General features: G+C 39.6%; 1 protein-coding gene across 3 annotated transcripts in view; it reads left to right on the top strand.

Moving 5' to 3' along the window:
* Positions 1 to 17470, top strand: part of CCSER1 (coiled-coil serine rich protein 1) — a 1382889-nt gene that overhangs the window by 222699 nt on the left and 1142720 nt on the right. For all 3 annotated transcript variants that reach the window (XM_019552963.1, XM_019552965.1, XM_019552964.1), the window contains exon 4: positions 9540 to 9633. In XM_019552963.1, coding sequence (XP_019408508.1) covers positions 9540 to 9633 — 94 coding nt within the window. The remainder of the gene's footprint in view (positions 1 to 9539; positions 9634 to 17470) is intronic.

Here is a 17470-nt window from a genome sequence, read left to right as displayed (position 1 = left end):
CCTATTCTCATCCGCCCACCGTTGCAACCTGTCAAGGTCAGCTTGTAGCCTATTGCACCCTTCTAGTGCACCCACATCCCCCCAGTGCACCCACATCCCACAGATACAAAGAACTCACAAAACTGATATGATGGTATGGATAAGCTATCCAAATATACTGTGCTCTCAGTAGTAAAACTCGTCTGAGAGGAAGGATTGTCCAGGTTTAGGATGTTAAAGACTTGGAGACCTATGTTTTATTTCCCTGCTATACTGTAGCAGGTTTGCCAACCTGCCAACATGGGCCAAATGTGACACATAGAGCCATCAAGTATGGCCAACAGGGCTCTCCATGGGTCAGGAAATTTGGTAGTGGGGAAGCATTGGCCATTGATATGGCTACTTTCCCCACTCCCAAAATCCCAAACCTCCACAACTAGTTGGGACTGGGCTGGGCTGTGACCTCTTCCCCCTCGAGTCTGAGCCATCCATCCTCTTCCACCCCAGGTTCTGAAATGGGACCATGCCATGCCCCTCCCTCTGCAAGGCTGGGCCACAGCCCCTTCCCCATGGGGCTAGGTTGGGGCTTGGCCAAACCCCCTTCTCCCCTGAAGACTGAGCCACTCTCCTTCCCTCTCCATGGAGCTGGTTTAAGTTTCTTTCCCCTGCAGAGCTGCATTGGGGCTTGCCTGTCCATCTTACCCTCCCCTTCCATCCAGCCAGAAGGTGCCTGTCATGCTTGCTTCTGTGCTGGATAAGGAGCACTGGCTGGATCTGCCCTGCAGACAGACTGGGCACTGCCAGGCCAACCCATGGGGCAAAAAGGTTGGGAACCACTGTACTGTAGATTTATTTGTCCCCTTTGGCAAACTGTTTCATCTCTGTGTCTGATTTCCTAATGTGTAAATGGGGATTAACAGCATTTCTCTACTTTGTGACTTTGTGATGATAAATACATTTTAAAGGTTGCCCCCAACTTCCGTTTTCTCAACTCAGTATGCTTTGCTCAATGTGAGTTTCCACCAGTGTGAGGACTGCAGGGATTATCTCACTATTGGGTGTCTTTCTCGCACAGTTAATGAGCTGTTCCCAGAGTTATTGATCCTGTTGCAAAAAAGACAAACATCTTGGCATAAAGGGTGCCCATAGTCAAATTGAAAGTGATAAAAGCTGCCCTGTTAATTCCAGCTCAATTCTTAATGATGGAGGAGGGGAAAGTCATATGGGAAAGAGATACTACAAGCAGGAGGATTGTTTAAAAGTTGCTAAGGGGCTATTACAAAGTCAATGAAGAGTTTTATTAAAGTTTTTGGCGTAGAGATTCTCTCTTCACAAAATGATTAGACCACTTGGAATAAATAAATGATATGTCAGCATTAATAGACGATCAACATTTCCTTGGAACCTTGACGAGAAGTTTCATCTTTTCTTTTTTGGCAATGTAACAAAGCACTGAAGCCACAAGTTTTGAATCAGAACAGTTAACTGCTTCTTCTACAGGCCCATTTTTATTTGTACTTCAGGGAGATAGGGGGTGGAGGGTGGGGTGGGGATGGTGAAAGGACAGGGGAGGAAGTTTAACCAACTTACTTCAGAAACAATTTAGAACTGTTATTAATCTGTAGCCTATAAAACGAAATTAAAGGAGGCAACTTTAGAGAACATAATCCATTAGAGAAGACAGAGGCTGAGGTTCAGGACTTCTGTGTTCTACTTGCTGTTTTGACAATGACCTGTTGTATTACCATGAGCAGGCCATTTCTTTGTACTTTTTCTCTCCACCCCTTCTCAAAAAGTACATGTAGGAGCATTAACCATATGTTTACTTGTTATATTCCACATGTAATATGAATTTAATGTGCATAACAGCAGAAGAACCAAGGGCAGTCTGCAGAGCTGTGTTGGCTGTTAGTTTGGACTGCAGCTCTCAGAAACCTCCAGGGGCTTGGGAGGCAATGGAAAAAGGACAAGGAAGCTTGAGGCTGGAGTAAGGGGAACATGCAGGTGGAACCTGGTCAGCCCTACATGGAGGAGTGCACTGTGGAGCTGGAAATCTCACTGGCTTGGTCAGGCAGTACTGTTGACTGAAGGAGCTGGACTCAGACTTAGGGGCAGCTGCAGGCTGCTGTTTGAGCACTCTAGGGGCTAAATGTTTGTCTATGGACACTTCTGGAGGTGTAGGGGGGAAATTAAGGTGCTGAGTATATGTTGCAGTGTTGGTGTTTCTTTATCTTTTACCTGTTCCCTCCCTTTGGCTGGTGACCCTGGCCCCTGTGATTTTCTGTATAAAAGAGGGAACTCCCCCTTGCTTCTTATGCTAGTTTGTGAGGTGTCAGAATGGGCACACGTTTTTCATATGTTCTTGTTGTTGACACGATTTTAGCAACCCAGCCCCTATACCTTTGTTCCGGGTGAGTGCAACCCTCAAATCGACCACAACACATGCCAGTTGATAACAGGCGAACTTATTGATACAGTGTGATAACAAAAAAGCAACAATACAGACAATCAGACAATTCTATGTCTACCAATCCCTGGGCTGTCATCAGAGTCAAAGTACATCTGGTCAGGATGCAGGCTCCGCTCTGAGGGTCTCTCTCTTAGGTGTCAGCAGTCTGGAGGTGGGATGCCGAGGCCCGCAGCCCCGCTTCAGTGGGGTGCATGAGATGGGCTGCTGGTATGCCTTCTGTCCATGGCGGCCTCGGAGACCCTCCCCGGGGGTGGGGATGGGGACCCCTCTTGGGGAGTAGAAGGAGGAACCTGAGTGGGGGACAGGGAAGGACAACAAGGAACAGGAGGGACTCTGTTAATCTCAAGTCTCTGTTTTTGTATTCTCCTTCCCCCTTGATGACTCTTCATCTGTGGCTATCTCTGGTTTGCTGTCTCTCTGTGGTCACACATCCACATAGCCTTCTGGGAATTCTCCTAATCTGGTCTGTTCCTCCAAAACCGGGACTTAGCCCCCAACCTGCTCTCTCAGGCCTTGTTGCGGTGTTACTTATCTTGTATTATGGGGCAGTATGGTACATACTTCTTTGGTTCCCAGATTATATGTCCTTCTTGTGCTAGAAAACCTGTCTGCCTTGAAGGCTGTGATCTCGTGTTATGGCATGCCCCCCCTCAATTCTCAGTCTGTGTCCATCCATTGGCTTTGTTGTGCTGGACAGCCCATCTGCTGTCAGGGCCATGAGAAGCTATGTGTGCATCTCCCAAGCTCTTTAGAAATCCATTTAACCCCTGCTTCCCATCTTGACCCCTTATAATGCATATATCTATACCTATAACCCAATTCCCCAAAAAACAGGCCTTTAAATATCATTTCTAAGCCAACACTTACGTTACAGGAGAGAAGACAGGAGTTTCAAAGGTAATTCACAGAGCCTCTATGCAAACAGATCCCTAAGGATAGTTTTGTTGTGGGTTACAAATCCCATGTTCATTGTGTGGGAAGGTGAGGGACTCTTTTCTCTAGCAGAAGATCTACAGGGAGAGCCTATGGGAGATTTCAGTATTATCTGCTGAAGTGGACCCTGAGTAAGTTCTAAGGTGTTTCTCTGAATAGGTCATTTTTATAGAAATGATCAAAGCCCAAAGCTTCTCTATATTCCACAGGAGCTCTTGTTCCCAGAATTACATTATAAAAAAGACAGTGAGGATTACATGCCCCAAATAATGTAGGTTCTAAATATGCTGTTTAGGTATGCTCTTCCTACTTATTAATGTTTGTTTTGTAGAAATTCATTATTTCAGTCCTGCATTTACTTTAATATACTCATCAACCAGTGAGCTATGGTGATAACATGATCCATGGTCTATAATGTATGATATGACCCTTATATAATTATGCTAATATATAATATAATTCCCAGGTACCCTTATGCACAGAGTATGGATATGTTTTTTAGGCTTGGAGATGATGACTATAACTGGGATTTCATATTTTTTAATTCTATACTTGGCACACATTAATGTCAACTCATCCTATCTGCTGCTGGCACAAAGTGATTAGTTGCTGTCTATGGGCTGGAATATTATTGGATTGACACTTTGAATGGTTTATGACACTTTGAATCATTTTTTGTGATTTAAGATGTTTGCCTAATGGATTCTGGATTGCTTCTTCCAAGTTCATGCATTGCTGTTCTTTCTCTTTTACACATAACATGTTCTCAACAAACTTGTCATCAAAGACTTCCAGATGCTTCTTAAATGTGGTATGGATTCTACTTGTAGTTGTACTACTGTATGGAATTTAGTATAACTGAGCCAAGATAATAGGTGTCATTCTTGGGATCATAACAATTCACAGAGGAAAGTTTAAACTGTTTGATGTCTTGGTCTATATGAGATCTGCAGTAGTAGTCATTTCCTTTCCCTCACCCCCAAAGATCTCAGGTGGAGGAGGAGAATAATAAGGTAGCCAAGTTGTAATATTTTTATCATGTCAAGCTGCATTTCTGGAACTCTGAAAATGTTTAGGGTAAAATATTCAGAAGTGTCTTGTGTCCAGATTTTAAAAGTAGTTAGGTGCCTGAAGATGCACACAGACATTACTGTGGTTTTCAATCTCCATTTATTATTAGCCCCAGCAGTGATTCAAATCTGTGTTATACCTAGCATCAAATGACATGCATTTTGTGATAAGCTGTGATAAGCTCTTTTTTTCCCTCTCCAGTTAAGGGACTGCAAGGTTTTTATAGGCTAATATTTTCTGTTAGTACAGATCTTGGGCTGAAAGTGAGTTTGTTTCTATATGAATTCCATGTAGCCTTGTATAATGAACCTGTGTAACAAACTTTTCCTGTTTTATTTATATTTTTGCACATGCACTGCACAGCACTACTCATGTAGTGAATATCTTTCATCCGTGTGAGGAAACAAAATAGTAATCACAAGGGATGCTTACCAGCCATTGTACAAGTTAAACATTTAGCATTCAGAGAAAGGGAACAGGATGTTGTCTTTTACATGTAATTGTAATTGTTATGTGTTGTTTATTTTTTCTTCCATACAACACCTATTCTTGATTATGTGGTGGTTTCTGCACTCTGCAGTTGTCACTTTCTGCTCTTGGGATCTGTAAATATAGCTGCAGCATTAAGAATGGACTTGTATCTCAGTAACTCAAGCAGGCTGATATTTATGGTAACTGAGGAGGAGGAATAGTGGATGGGGAAGAAGGCAGAAGTTCTTGTACTTCACAGGTGAGGTTCTTACAAGATATTACTGAATAGAATTGTAAATATTAGCTACTCAGATTGACCTCTGTGTAAACAGTAAGTCTTGAGCTGGGACTGAAAAGTATAATGTATTCAGAGACAAAAAAAAAAGAGTACTGTGAAATGATTAGAAGATATATCAACAGTAAAATTATGACAAATTGAAAATCAGCAAGCACCTTTGTCAATCTGGTCTACATGTATGTGTATTTATTTTGCTGTATTATGCAGCACATTAATCATCACTGTGTGACTTTAACCTTCTAAATGAGCTGGTGCACTGGAATGTGATATTTGTTTAAAAAAAAAAAAGATGGGGCATCAGCTAAAGCGTCCCAGTCACTGAGAATCTGTCTATTGACTTTGGTAGGTTTTGGATCTGGCCCATAGCTCAAAAGCATTGGGCAAAATCCCACAATGCTTCAAAGCTGCTGTGGAGTGTTGCTTCAGTGTGAACTGAAGAAGGATTGCAGGATTAGAGCTATTATGGTGTAACTTTTAGATTTCACAAATAGGACACCATCTAGAGAAAGTATTATGGTTATCCTACTTCAGATTAATGTATTGTCAACTGTAGACCAAGTAGCAGTGTCATGGTATTATCTTAGTCATAATCAGTGCAGCAGTGCTTGTAGTTGAGGGTAATGCTACATCACCTTTTAATAAAATAGGATTCCCTACCTCATGAACTTTTCATTATAAAGTATCACTGGTAAGGTTAAATGCTGAAAGGCAAAATACAAGAAGAATCACCACGTTTATGAGCAGACTTCTGCTGATATTGGCAGGTGATTCTAGTCGGGCAGTGGCTAATTTAATCAATAGTTTTATACTAATACTCCTGCCATCCCACAGCTGGTTGCTGTAGAGTATAGGAATGGGGATTAGGAAATATGGTCAAACTGTCCCCTTTCCCCAGGTGAGTGGCTGTGAATTGCCTTCCCCTCCAATATATTCAGTTTGCCTTTTTCCAGATTGCATTGTTGAGTGCTATTTCAGAGACTTTTTATGCAGTCCATCACTGCTGAATCTACTGCAGAGACCTGCCCTTTTCCTGCCTACCACCTCAGCCAAAATATTAGTTCTGTTACATATAAGATCATAGAAAATTAGGGCGGGGCTGGGAGGGACATTTGGAGGTCATCTCATCCAATCCCTTCAAGGCAGGATCATCCTGATCCAAACTATCCTGTACAAATCCTCGTCTAACCTATTCCCAAATCAACCCTGCTGTGTAGGTGTGGCTTAATTCAGAGTCATTTTATCCGTTGTAGGCATGTCTACATGAGATGCTAACTGAACGATAGCCAAATAATCCTGCATCGTAGTGCGTCACAGTACCATCAGTGCTACTGCACAGTATTATTAGGCTACTGTGCAGTGGTGCCACTAAAAAGACTTTTGCCGGTGCTACTGCACAGTAACTCTGGTTACTGCACACTTATTTAGTACTTGATTATACAAGTACTAAATAAATGCACAGTAGTGTCTCATGTAGACATGTCCTGTGAAACTAGTTCTGTAGCTTAACTGTTTGCAAGATGGGAGCAAAAATGTATTGCTAAAAGATTGCCTTGTTGCATTTTATCCGTTGTTTTATTTATTTATTTATTTTGCCTTACTGCCTCCTCAAAGTGTGAGGTCTCTCAAACCTCAAGTATCCAGTTGGAACTGAAAAATACAACCAAAATAAAAATAAGTCTTGAAAGAAAAAAAGTGACCCATAGGAATGAAATAACCAAATCACACAGCCTTTGTCAATTAGTAACAAAAGTCATTGCCTACTAGTAAACAAATTTATAAGTTCATGAATTGTTTCTGTCTGAGCTCCTCTTTTATCCTAACTTTCCAGTATCTTGGTTAAATAGGACAGTACATCTCTGCTTTCTGATATGAAATATCTGACCACATACAAATGCTCTAGATTAAAAATGAAGAGAGTAACTGGAAATTTTATATTAAAAATGAACAGTGCCACTGCTCACTTATGTTTCATTTTTAATCTTTCTGGGATACAAGTATTCCTATGGGAAGACATTACAATAACAAAACTAGAGTTTTAATGACAGGATAAGTCATATTTTTGACTAACAGTTAAATACTCATGATCCATTATTACGAGTGCCAAAAGACAGTGGCAAATACATTGTTACATGTGCTATTCATTCATGTAGTTTACTGAGGTCCAGTGTAGCCAAAGAGCTATCTTCTGCTTTGCTAAATCAGAACCAGGTTTTGATATCCCTACTTGCACTGATTTTAAATAGCTTCTGGAGTAAGGTACTACTCAACATGAGTACAGCTGATGGAATTTAAATTAATTTAGGCCTCTGAATTCAGCCCTCTGAATTTAAATTAAACTAGTATCTGTTTTATTACAATTTTTTTTCCAGATTCTAATATGCTTGTCAATGATGAGTATAATTTTTCTCTTCAAATAGTCTTTGTGATGTCAAAAGTAATATTTGGGTAGGATGCTACTTAGCATGTGGAATAGTGTTAAAATGTGGGGTGCATCTACACATGAAATTAGTGGAATGCAATAAACTCTGGTGCCGTTTGTTCTGGAGTTTATTGCTCTGGGCAAAGTGTTTTACACATACAGCACATTGAGGGGTCAGCCTGCCACACTAGAGTTGCTTCACCCAAGTTCAGTGAGTTATGCAAAAGGGTAACTACAGTGCAAAGGGGCAAAAGGGTGCTCCAGTGTGGGGCTAGCCGGCAGGAAGTCAGCTACCTCCACTGTAGGATAGTACTTGTCAGGCAGAACTAACCTATGGTGGAGTTAATTAGTTTACTCCATCGTAACAGCTCCACATGTGTAGATGATTACGCTTTACTGCGGAGCTAATTAGGCAGTTCCACAGTAAGCATCTCATGCAGATGCTCCCCATGTCTAATACGAGTTGCCTAATCAGAGGGAAGAAAAGGTTACTATAAGATGCTCTTCGCTTTTTGGTATTATATCTCCAAGTTTTATCATTGCTATAACTTAAAAGCGATGGCATTTTAAAGGTGTTTTCAGTATAACAGAATGTGTTCATGCAAACTAACTTTTTGACAGTTAAGCTGGTTTAACTTTTTAAAGTCACTTTAACTGTCAGAGTGTACACATGTATGTGGAGCAAAGTCAACTTAAATGAAGGACCAGATAATACACCTCCAAGGTGTATTAGCTTCAATCACATTAGTTATGTTGACTTAGTTGACAAGGACTAGGGACAGACATTACACACAAACTAGTTTAAGTGATCAGAAACTGGTTTTAACCTGTAACAGAACAGATATTCAGTGCATATAAACCAGTTTGAAAATGGCTGAAACCGGTTTGAGAGAAAGCTGGTTGAATTTAGTATCAGACATAACTGATTTGGGTCAAACCAGTTTATGCAATGTCTGTCCCGGACCCCTTGCTCGTTCAAGATAAACCAGACTCCCCCAGCATCCCAGCATGCTCTCTAGGCTGGGTTCTCTGTTGCATAGCAGGGCTGGCCCCTTCCCTCTCCATGCAGCTCTGGCAGAGACTTGCAGGCACAGAGCATCTGCCTGGCTTCCTTCTGCTAAGCAGGGATTATTCCCACCTCCCTTCTGCCTTACACAGACATCTCAGCATTAACTAGCAGATCACATACTGGCTACCATCCACGCTGTGGGAGACAGCAAAGGCAGACAGGCTTTTTAGAGCTAATCAACAGGTAGCTTAATGTCCTTCCTTGGAAAAGTTGTTTAAGAAGAGCTGTTTAAGAAAAGATCCATTAGTTCATGGAGAGAGGCTATGCTTTCTTAATTGGTTGATAAACATTGAGTTAGGGGTGATGATAAACATCCCCTGCTAGGCTGCTGCGGGGGGGGGGCGGGGTGAGGGGGGAAATAATAGCATCCAGGTGACCTGGCTATGCCTTCTTCAGCTCAGCCCTGTAGGAGGGGAGGAAGGGTTGCACTAGCGCCCTCCAGCATCTAGCCTGAGCTACTGCAGGCATGTGCCTGATTTTCCTCAGTCTAGAGAGAATGTCTGTCTGGTTACTGTTACCAACCAGTTCAGCCTAGCCAGATTAGACTAACCTGCAAAGATTGAATCAATTCAGGCTCAGGCTTTTTGAATGTCTGTCCCTCGCCAAGATGGCTGCTACCAGGTCAAGGAGCTGTACGTGTGTATGCTCCAATGTGGCTTAACTTCGTTAAGTCACCTTATTTTAAGTTGACATAGTATGCATGTATGTACCCACAATGACTATTAAATCAGCATGCTTTCATGTAGCTAAGGTCTGATTTCTCCCCATACTCTATGTGCTTACTTGGTTACTAACCTGCCTAAATGCTTGCTTTGCTTTTACATACCAGGATGTTTTGAATAACCTGGGTTCCTGTGAGTTGGATGAAGATGACCTCATGCTTGACTTGGAATTCCTAGAAGAGCAGAATCACCATCATTCTGGTAAGTTAGAGAAATGTAGTTATGTACAACTTAACTATTATGTGTGTAATTGTAAATTACAAAAGAAACATGTTAAGTGCAATTACTTGGAAGTGGTAAAGATCCATGGTGAGGGAAGAGAGGATTACATTAAAATTAGTATTTTAATGGCTCTGATTGCCTTTGGCATGCAGGATTGGCAGCATTTTCTTTATGCTTCAGTTGCTGATTTCTTGCTTATCACTGTTTGAGATGTTGCCATTATTGGAGATCAGCCTTTTTTACCATGGATCACTTCATATGGCCAATTATCAAACTGATGTAATTTGTACAGATGCAGGAGAATTACATTTGCACAGCAACAAGGATACCCTCATTTCATTTTCCAGATGCTTGAAATGACTGGTATGCCAAATGCATAACAGCCAAAAAACACCATTGTACCTCTTACTGTGACCTCATTTTTGGTACGTTAGGTTTCATCATTAGTCTTAACACTTTTCCCCCTACTTTCTCCATTAAGCCTTCCTAATTCTGGTGCAAGAAACATGAAGTTTTCACATTTCATTCTTGTTATGTTTAACTAGATCTTCTCTTTCACATTTACATAAAATGTTATTTAATCTGAATTAATTCCAAACGATCAGAGCTGATGATGCCAGGCAAATAATAAATGCTAATACTCATAACCAGAGTTAACTGTAACTGTATTCAGAGCTTAATTGAACAGGAATTATCCAAGTAATAAAATATAGTAGCACCCTGCAGAGAGGAATTTTGTATTCACTGAACTATGAGATTACACTATGTAAAGGCTTCTCCAGATCTGACAGAAATCTGTGGAAGAAGCCCCACTGGCTTCCAGTGGCATTGTGTGGAAGATATCTCAAGTAGAACTGTGTTTTTATAGTATATTTTTAATATCTTACCTGACATGGTTACAAGGAAATTGATTGAGGTATGTTTTTTCAAATGCTGGAACAGATTACCTGGAGACGTTTAGGAATCTCCATGCCTGAAAATTTTCAAGAGCAGGTAGGATAGACACTTGACTGGGATGGTTTAATCAAGAATGTTTCATTGAGCAGGGGTCAGGAGTACATGACTTCGTAAGGTGACTCCAGCCCATCCCTATGATTCTGTGTTCACATGGCAGCCTTTCTGTGAGGAAAGTCTGAATAGCTATCCCATACTACCTCAGCAGGGAGAAGAGTACCTAGGGAATATGGGCACAGAATGACAGTGCCAGCAGCTAACATGCCACTTGTAACTTCTTATGATTCAAAGTGTTGGGACCAAAACTGGATATATAGGGACAATGTTCATCCAAACAGCAAATGAATCGTGCTACAAACTGCATACAGGGATATGGCTGTTTTGTGCTCAGGCATTCACTGAAATAGTCCTACCCACCTCACTCAATGTTAAAATAACCAGCCTTGCATTTTAACATTTAAAAACAATCATAAGAGCTATATTGGGTTGCTGAGAGATTTCTGTAATTTACTGTTGGTTCTTCACTCAGTTCCATTTATAAATTAAATGAATAGAGGCATTGCACTTAGGGACTGGTATTTTCCAATATTACAGCTTGTTACCTGCAATTTGCTAAGCATAAGCTGGTCAGTATTTAAAACAGGTCCCAGTTCTAGTGCTGATGTTACTGTCATGTATCATTAGAACCAGGCAAAACATTATACTATAGATGTTGTAGGGAATGTTCTTGTGTAGTACTTCTGTGAGAATGTGATTAATGTGCCATATTATTTTACAAGTGGAACCTCTTATTCAGTTGCATCTCATCAAAAGGAGATGCTTCACACTGAGCCAATGTATGATTTCAATGTGGTGTTTTTTTTTTTAAATTAACCTTCTCATGAGCATTTCCTTGAATGGTAATGGCCTTCCCAATCCACAAGTTGCTCTTGAGTCTTCCCCTAGTGAATATGCAATTGGTATTTTCGTCTCAGTGGCTAAGTACAGACAATCAAAATGCCTGAGGCTGAATAGATTCAGTCTTTGCAGGTGAGTCTAAAATGCAGAGATTAAACTTAGAAATAACTGGACAGACATTCACTTTTGATTCAGGAAATGCAGCCACATACCTGCCGTGGCTCAGGCCAGAAGCCAGGGAGCACTAGATCATGGCTGCGTGGCATGTAGCCAGCATGGACTGTGGTTCGCTTCCTCTTCCTGCTGCCCCCGAGGTCTCTGGGATTTGCAGTCCAGAATCACAGCAGCAGGACTTTGCAGGGTTGCTCATCACTTCTTCCTGCTTCCAGGTGCTTGTGGGATTTGCAGTCCACAATCACAGCCAGTGGTAAAATGTTAGCAGGCTAAGGCAGCTCTGTACTTGGGTGAAGGAAAGTTTTAACTCCCTATCCCCGGTCCCAGACCTAGCTGGGGTTTGTTGGTGGGGAGGGGGGCAGTCCCTGCCTCTCTGCCAACCCTTCTCTGCTGGAGCAGAGAGCACAGCCCAGCCCAGGGCTGGAAAGCATGCTAGGATGTTGGGGACTGTGATTTAACTTGAACCAGGAAGGGGTCTGTTACAGAAGTTTCATAAACCAGTTTAACCCAAATCACTTAAGTCTGATACTGCATTTAACCAGGTTTATCTTAAACCAGTTTCAGCCATTTTGAAACTGGTGTATGTGCACTGAACTTCTGCTCTGTTACAGGTTTAAACCAGTTCCTGATCACTTAAACTGGTTTATGTGCAATTTCTGTCTCTAGCCAGTATCATAGAAACTGAAGTTCATTTTTGTATGTCTCCTGGTATTGATGGCATCAAGCTGTAGAATGTATAAAGAATCATCCTGTAGAAACTAGGTAGCCCTTATGTTGTACTGAGAATACCTGCAGTGGTGTTTTTGAAATAAAACTCATTTCAGGTAAGAATCATTTTAAAATTCAAGGAAAAAGAAACAGCAAAATTGTGTGTGTGTGGTATGTTTTTCTTTCTACAGATCCTGATGCTGTATTTGGATTCTCAGTTAGACCACGGTTCTGGAAAAGGATTTGCAAGGACATGCTTTAATTCACAGAATTGATGCCTATGCGATTCTGTTCAGGTCCACATTTGCAGGTTCCTTTATAGAATCAGAACCGTAGGCAGTTGCATGTATATGGTCATTTTATGCTTCTGAAACGTATACTGCCAGACTTAAATTGTAAAGTTTAGAAATACAGGGCATGATCATCACTTGCCTATCAGATTTGAAAATAAGGCTAAACTTGCATGTGTACAATAGCTAAGCTTGCCTCCCCATAGTCATGAAGAAGGAAGCTATACAGAAAACATGAGGATCAAACCCTTTGCACTAAAAAGGCTAAAAAAATAGAAACCAAGTAAAAACACAGACACACACCCCAGTGGTAAAATATTATGGGAAATTATATCAATTTGTTTTCAGGCACATTACATAATGCACAAAGCATATTTAGAGCAATAAAAATAGTCACTTGCTTTTATATAACCTCCATTAGAATAACAAGTGCCAGCATAATAGCACTGGTTCATCTTCTCATTTTCTTGTTTATGAAAGATGGAAGATTAAAGCTCTTTTAAAAAATATGAAGTACCCAATTATTTTTAATAGCTGACACTATGCAGGCCCAGAAAAAATGTCCACTTCCAAACAAAACTTCTTATAAAAAATTCAAAGCTCTCCCTTTAAATTACTTGTGTATATTACACATGACCAAAACTATGATCACTGCTAAATTCAGCTGCTTATAAAAAATTTAAATACTTCAGTTCTTGTGTAACTTCTTTTTAAATTGCAGAAGCCCAAAACTTAATCAGTTTTGATTTGAGAGACCAGTTTAAAAGGCAGCATCTACAGAAAACCACCAGGAGAGAGTTTTGTTTCAAAAGATTTAAAAAAGGAAATGAGTCAGTCTATTTGAAAAGTCTGAAACCTAGTGACTAGAGTTTTACATGTATGCTGTCGAAACTCTATGCCATATTGTTCAGACCCAGAAGCTCAAATTTAGGTGTCCAAAATAATTTCTCTGCCCTTCACTGAACAATTAAGTGCTCAACATCTCCAAAATCAGCCTTATTTCAACACTGAAATACAGACTTAAATGGATACTTAAGTTTGAACATTTTGTACCAGACTCACTTGATATTAAACTAACAAGGGTGGTGTAAGTCAACTACGCTATGCTGATTTATGGTAATCTGAGGATCAAGTATTTTGTCCCCACTTTGTAATGGCAAGCGTAACAAAATAATCCTTCCTCCCCAACTTAATATCTTCCAGTTAGAAAAGCAAGCAATACAAACAAATTAAAAAATAACAGCTTTACTTTTAGGGGTGAAGCATATAATGGGATTTGTACTGCCTCTTTTGTGCTGAGAACTCCTGTCTGTTAAATTTAGAAGGAATCAAATGTTATGTTACAGGGTAGGAGCTGATTCATTCAAAGTTCAGGATGGTAATAGCTCCTCCCTACCCTCCTCTCCTCTCTTCTCGTGTAGTATCAGTAGTAATAACAGCGATAGCAGTAGTTAGCACTTGTTATGTTATACTGTTACCTAACATCATAAAGTAGGGACTGGGCTTCCCCTTTTAAAAACACTTCCACAAAGCACCACATTCATTAATAGTTGTCAGATTGGTGAATACTAGCCCTGGTGGGTCATTTACCCAGCCATTATAGCATAGTGTTGGTTATTATGAGTCTGCAATGCATATATACTTGATAAGTCAGTCATAAAGAATATTGAACTGTGTGGTGGCCAAAATGAACATAGAGTAGGACAGTCATCATTTTTCAAATGTCTCTGCTGCTCTGTGTAACATCAGATGTGGATGAGATCACGTGCTCTGTCACCCTTTCTTGGTAAGTGCTCCCAGTGCTTGTACTTTTAAGTGCTAAGATTCACATTTCTCAGAAGCTAGTGGTAGAAGTTAATATTTCTGTTACTGCTATTAAAGGAGATGCTTTCTTTGCAAAACTAGAATAAAGATATATTGCCTCAGCTGAAAAGCTTAGAAAAACGTAAGATAAGGCTCAATGTTTCAAGCAGTGGAAAGTGTGGGGCAATTAGTGATGAAAAATTAGATACTGTGGAAAGAGTTCTCAGATGAGTGGATTGTAAGGAGAAGTCATGAAGAGAAGTCTTTGCAGACAAGTAGGGTCCCTTTATGAATTATAAAGTCTGTAGCCAGGAGTGGAAAAGAGAAACTAGGGATCATCACCTCCTCTGTTGGCATTGTTTTTATTCCAATTTGTTTCTATTGTTTCGTTGTTCTCTCAGCCTTCTCTCATGGTATTGTCTGTGCTCCAGCTGCAATTCTAATGGGCTGGATTTTGTAACACAATAAAAGGCAATCAGTATCATCTAACAGCAGAATGCCCCATGTTTCTTCCCTTCCCCCCAAACTTTAACAAGAATAGATGGAGGAACATCTAAAAAAGTTTGTGTTTTAAATTACTGTACTTCCAGTAGCTGAGTTGAGCTTATTTGGATGCTGTACAGCAAATGAAGTGGGAAAACTTCCCTGTCTTTTCACTGCAGGTCTTCTAAGGGATATAAAGCACTGAACAGCTTTTTCTTTTCTTTACTATGTATGAAATTGATACTGTGCTGTAAGAGTGATGATATTATATAGAGGAAATCCCTGAAAATCCAGGGTAAATGTTCTTGCTCTGAGTACACAAAAGTGAACAAAGATCTTAAAATAGTGGTATGGTTCAATGGTTTAAACATGGAAAAATAGAAGTTTCCAGTTCTGACAGATTCCTGTTGTGACTTTGGGCTTGTCAGCTTACCTCTCCACCTAAGTTTTCTGACTGCGTTGTTAAGAAGGAGGTAGTAGTATTCTGCTCACACACAATCTAACTGGCTATTGTGAGGATGAATACAATAATTCTATAGAGGAGGGAGTGAAAAGCACTACTGGATACAAGCACTAAATATTATTCAGCTTGGGTCTTTTTAGTTCTTTTTATACACTGTCTATAATCTGAAATGTTAAAAAATAAGCCTGATATAGTCAACATGATGGGTCTTAAGGGTACCTCTTTATTACTCTACATAAATTAGACATTTAAAATATGCTTTGGTGCTGAATTTGTTGTATAATAATTAACTTACTGGTTTGTAGAGCAGGAACCCATTGACTGTTTATGGGAAGTGACCACCTTAATTTAACCTAATTCGTTTGATTTTCCACCCCCCTAATGGAATAGGGCTTTTTTAATTCAAAGTATTGATTACTTCCATATGTAGTGGAGCACTTCATCTTCAGTGATGAAGGTAGAGAGAAATTTATTAAGGCAATTTAAGTTTACATGGATGAAATCTGTGCATGCATCATTATATAGCCTATTGAAAAATAAATATTTGCCATATATAGAGTTAGTTTCCTTGATATAAAAATGCTGCTTTTGAGAGTAAAGGTATTTTCTGAAAACTCATGAATAGTAGTTATCCAAAAATATATCCTAATTGCTTAACTGTATCAGTGTATGCTGCATCCAGCCATCTCATAGGCTCCAAAGCATTGTGTAGGTGCTTAAAATTTTGTACAGAGTGAACCCAGTGAACTAAGTGGGGTGGCTCACTGTAGAGGATATTAAGCCCACATGTAAGTGTTCAAAAGTGCAAATGTGCAATACCGATTTCCTGGGTATCTAGGTTACCTTACGGCATCCATCATCATCTTACTTGAATATCTGTTATATAGCCACAGACACTATTGTGCTTTATATTTAAAACTTCAGTATTGGTTCAACATGTATGAAGAGGTTTGATTATTTCATAATGTGTATTTCAGTTATGAGGTTGATGGGTAATGAACTACCTTTCTTCACTTGCTGGAAAACAGGGAAAATACTTATTTCCACAGGAGTATTTTAGGGTTTCCTTAGTGAATTATGTTTTTGGCCTTTAAAAATGTTTGTTTTGGGGTTGAAACAGGCCATGACTTACTATTCAGGTACAGGAGAACACATAAATCCAGCCCTGTTTTAAAAGGCACTTAAGCAGGGCGACAACCTCTTCATTGCTTTCAAGATCTCTAACATGTTCCTAAATCAGTATTTCCATATGTTAAAAGGTTTTGTTTTTTTGAAGAAATGAATGTTGAAAAAGTGAACATGAATCTAATATCCTTTATTTGTTTCATTTTATCAGATGGTTTTGTTGATGGCATGGGCCGTGTCTAGGTCTACTAATATGATAGGAAGAGATTAGATATGATTTTATGAAGTAGTAATTGCTGTGTCAATACACGGCACTTTTTTATTCCTCTTTTTCTGGAAAAGATCATACTTATTTATCAGATACATAACTTTTTATTTAATCCAGAATCAACTGTTTTGGATGAAACACAACACACACGTTTGTATCATAACACAAACGTTTGTTTCTTCTAACAGCTAGATCATTAATAAATTAATAGTATTATTTGAATTTTGCAAATTCTCTAGGGTAAGTTGGAAATATTGTTTCTGCTTTGGATGTGGATGATGAAGTTAATTATCTTGTTGTGTTTTTTTTGAATGGCAAATTAAAATGGTCATACCTGACTCATATCTTTCTTTTTCTTTTAATAAAATATTTACATTCACAATTAGCAAGGACAGTAGATGAAAACCTAATGTATGGCTTGACCTTTTTTTAGAAAGTGAGAATTGGACGTGTTTTATAGAGTTTACAAAAGCCAGATAGCCCCTAAGCCTGTAGCTGTTGGTACACAGCCAAATGAAAATGTTGGCGTAATGGCCCAGTGATGTCAATTAGCAATTAATTAGTTAGTTGCTAAATTATTTTGAATTTGATGAAGAAGCAGTGTGAAAATTCTATAATGAGTTAGGAGCTCCTCCTGCACCTATTAAAGGT

The sequence above is a fragment of the Crocodylus porosus genome, unplaced genomic scaffold (assembly GCF_001723895.1).
Source record: "Crocodylus porosus isolate Cpor-Errol unplaced genomic scaffold, CroPor_comp1, whole genome shotgun sequence".
NCBI classification, from domain to species: Eukaryota; Metazoa; Chordata; order Crocodylia; family Crocodylidae; genus Crocodylus; species Crocodylus porosus.
Note: the sequence above shows the minus strand (reverse complement) of the source record. Positions and strands in the feature narration are given on the sequence as shown.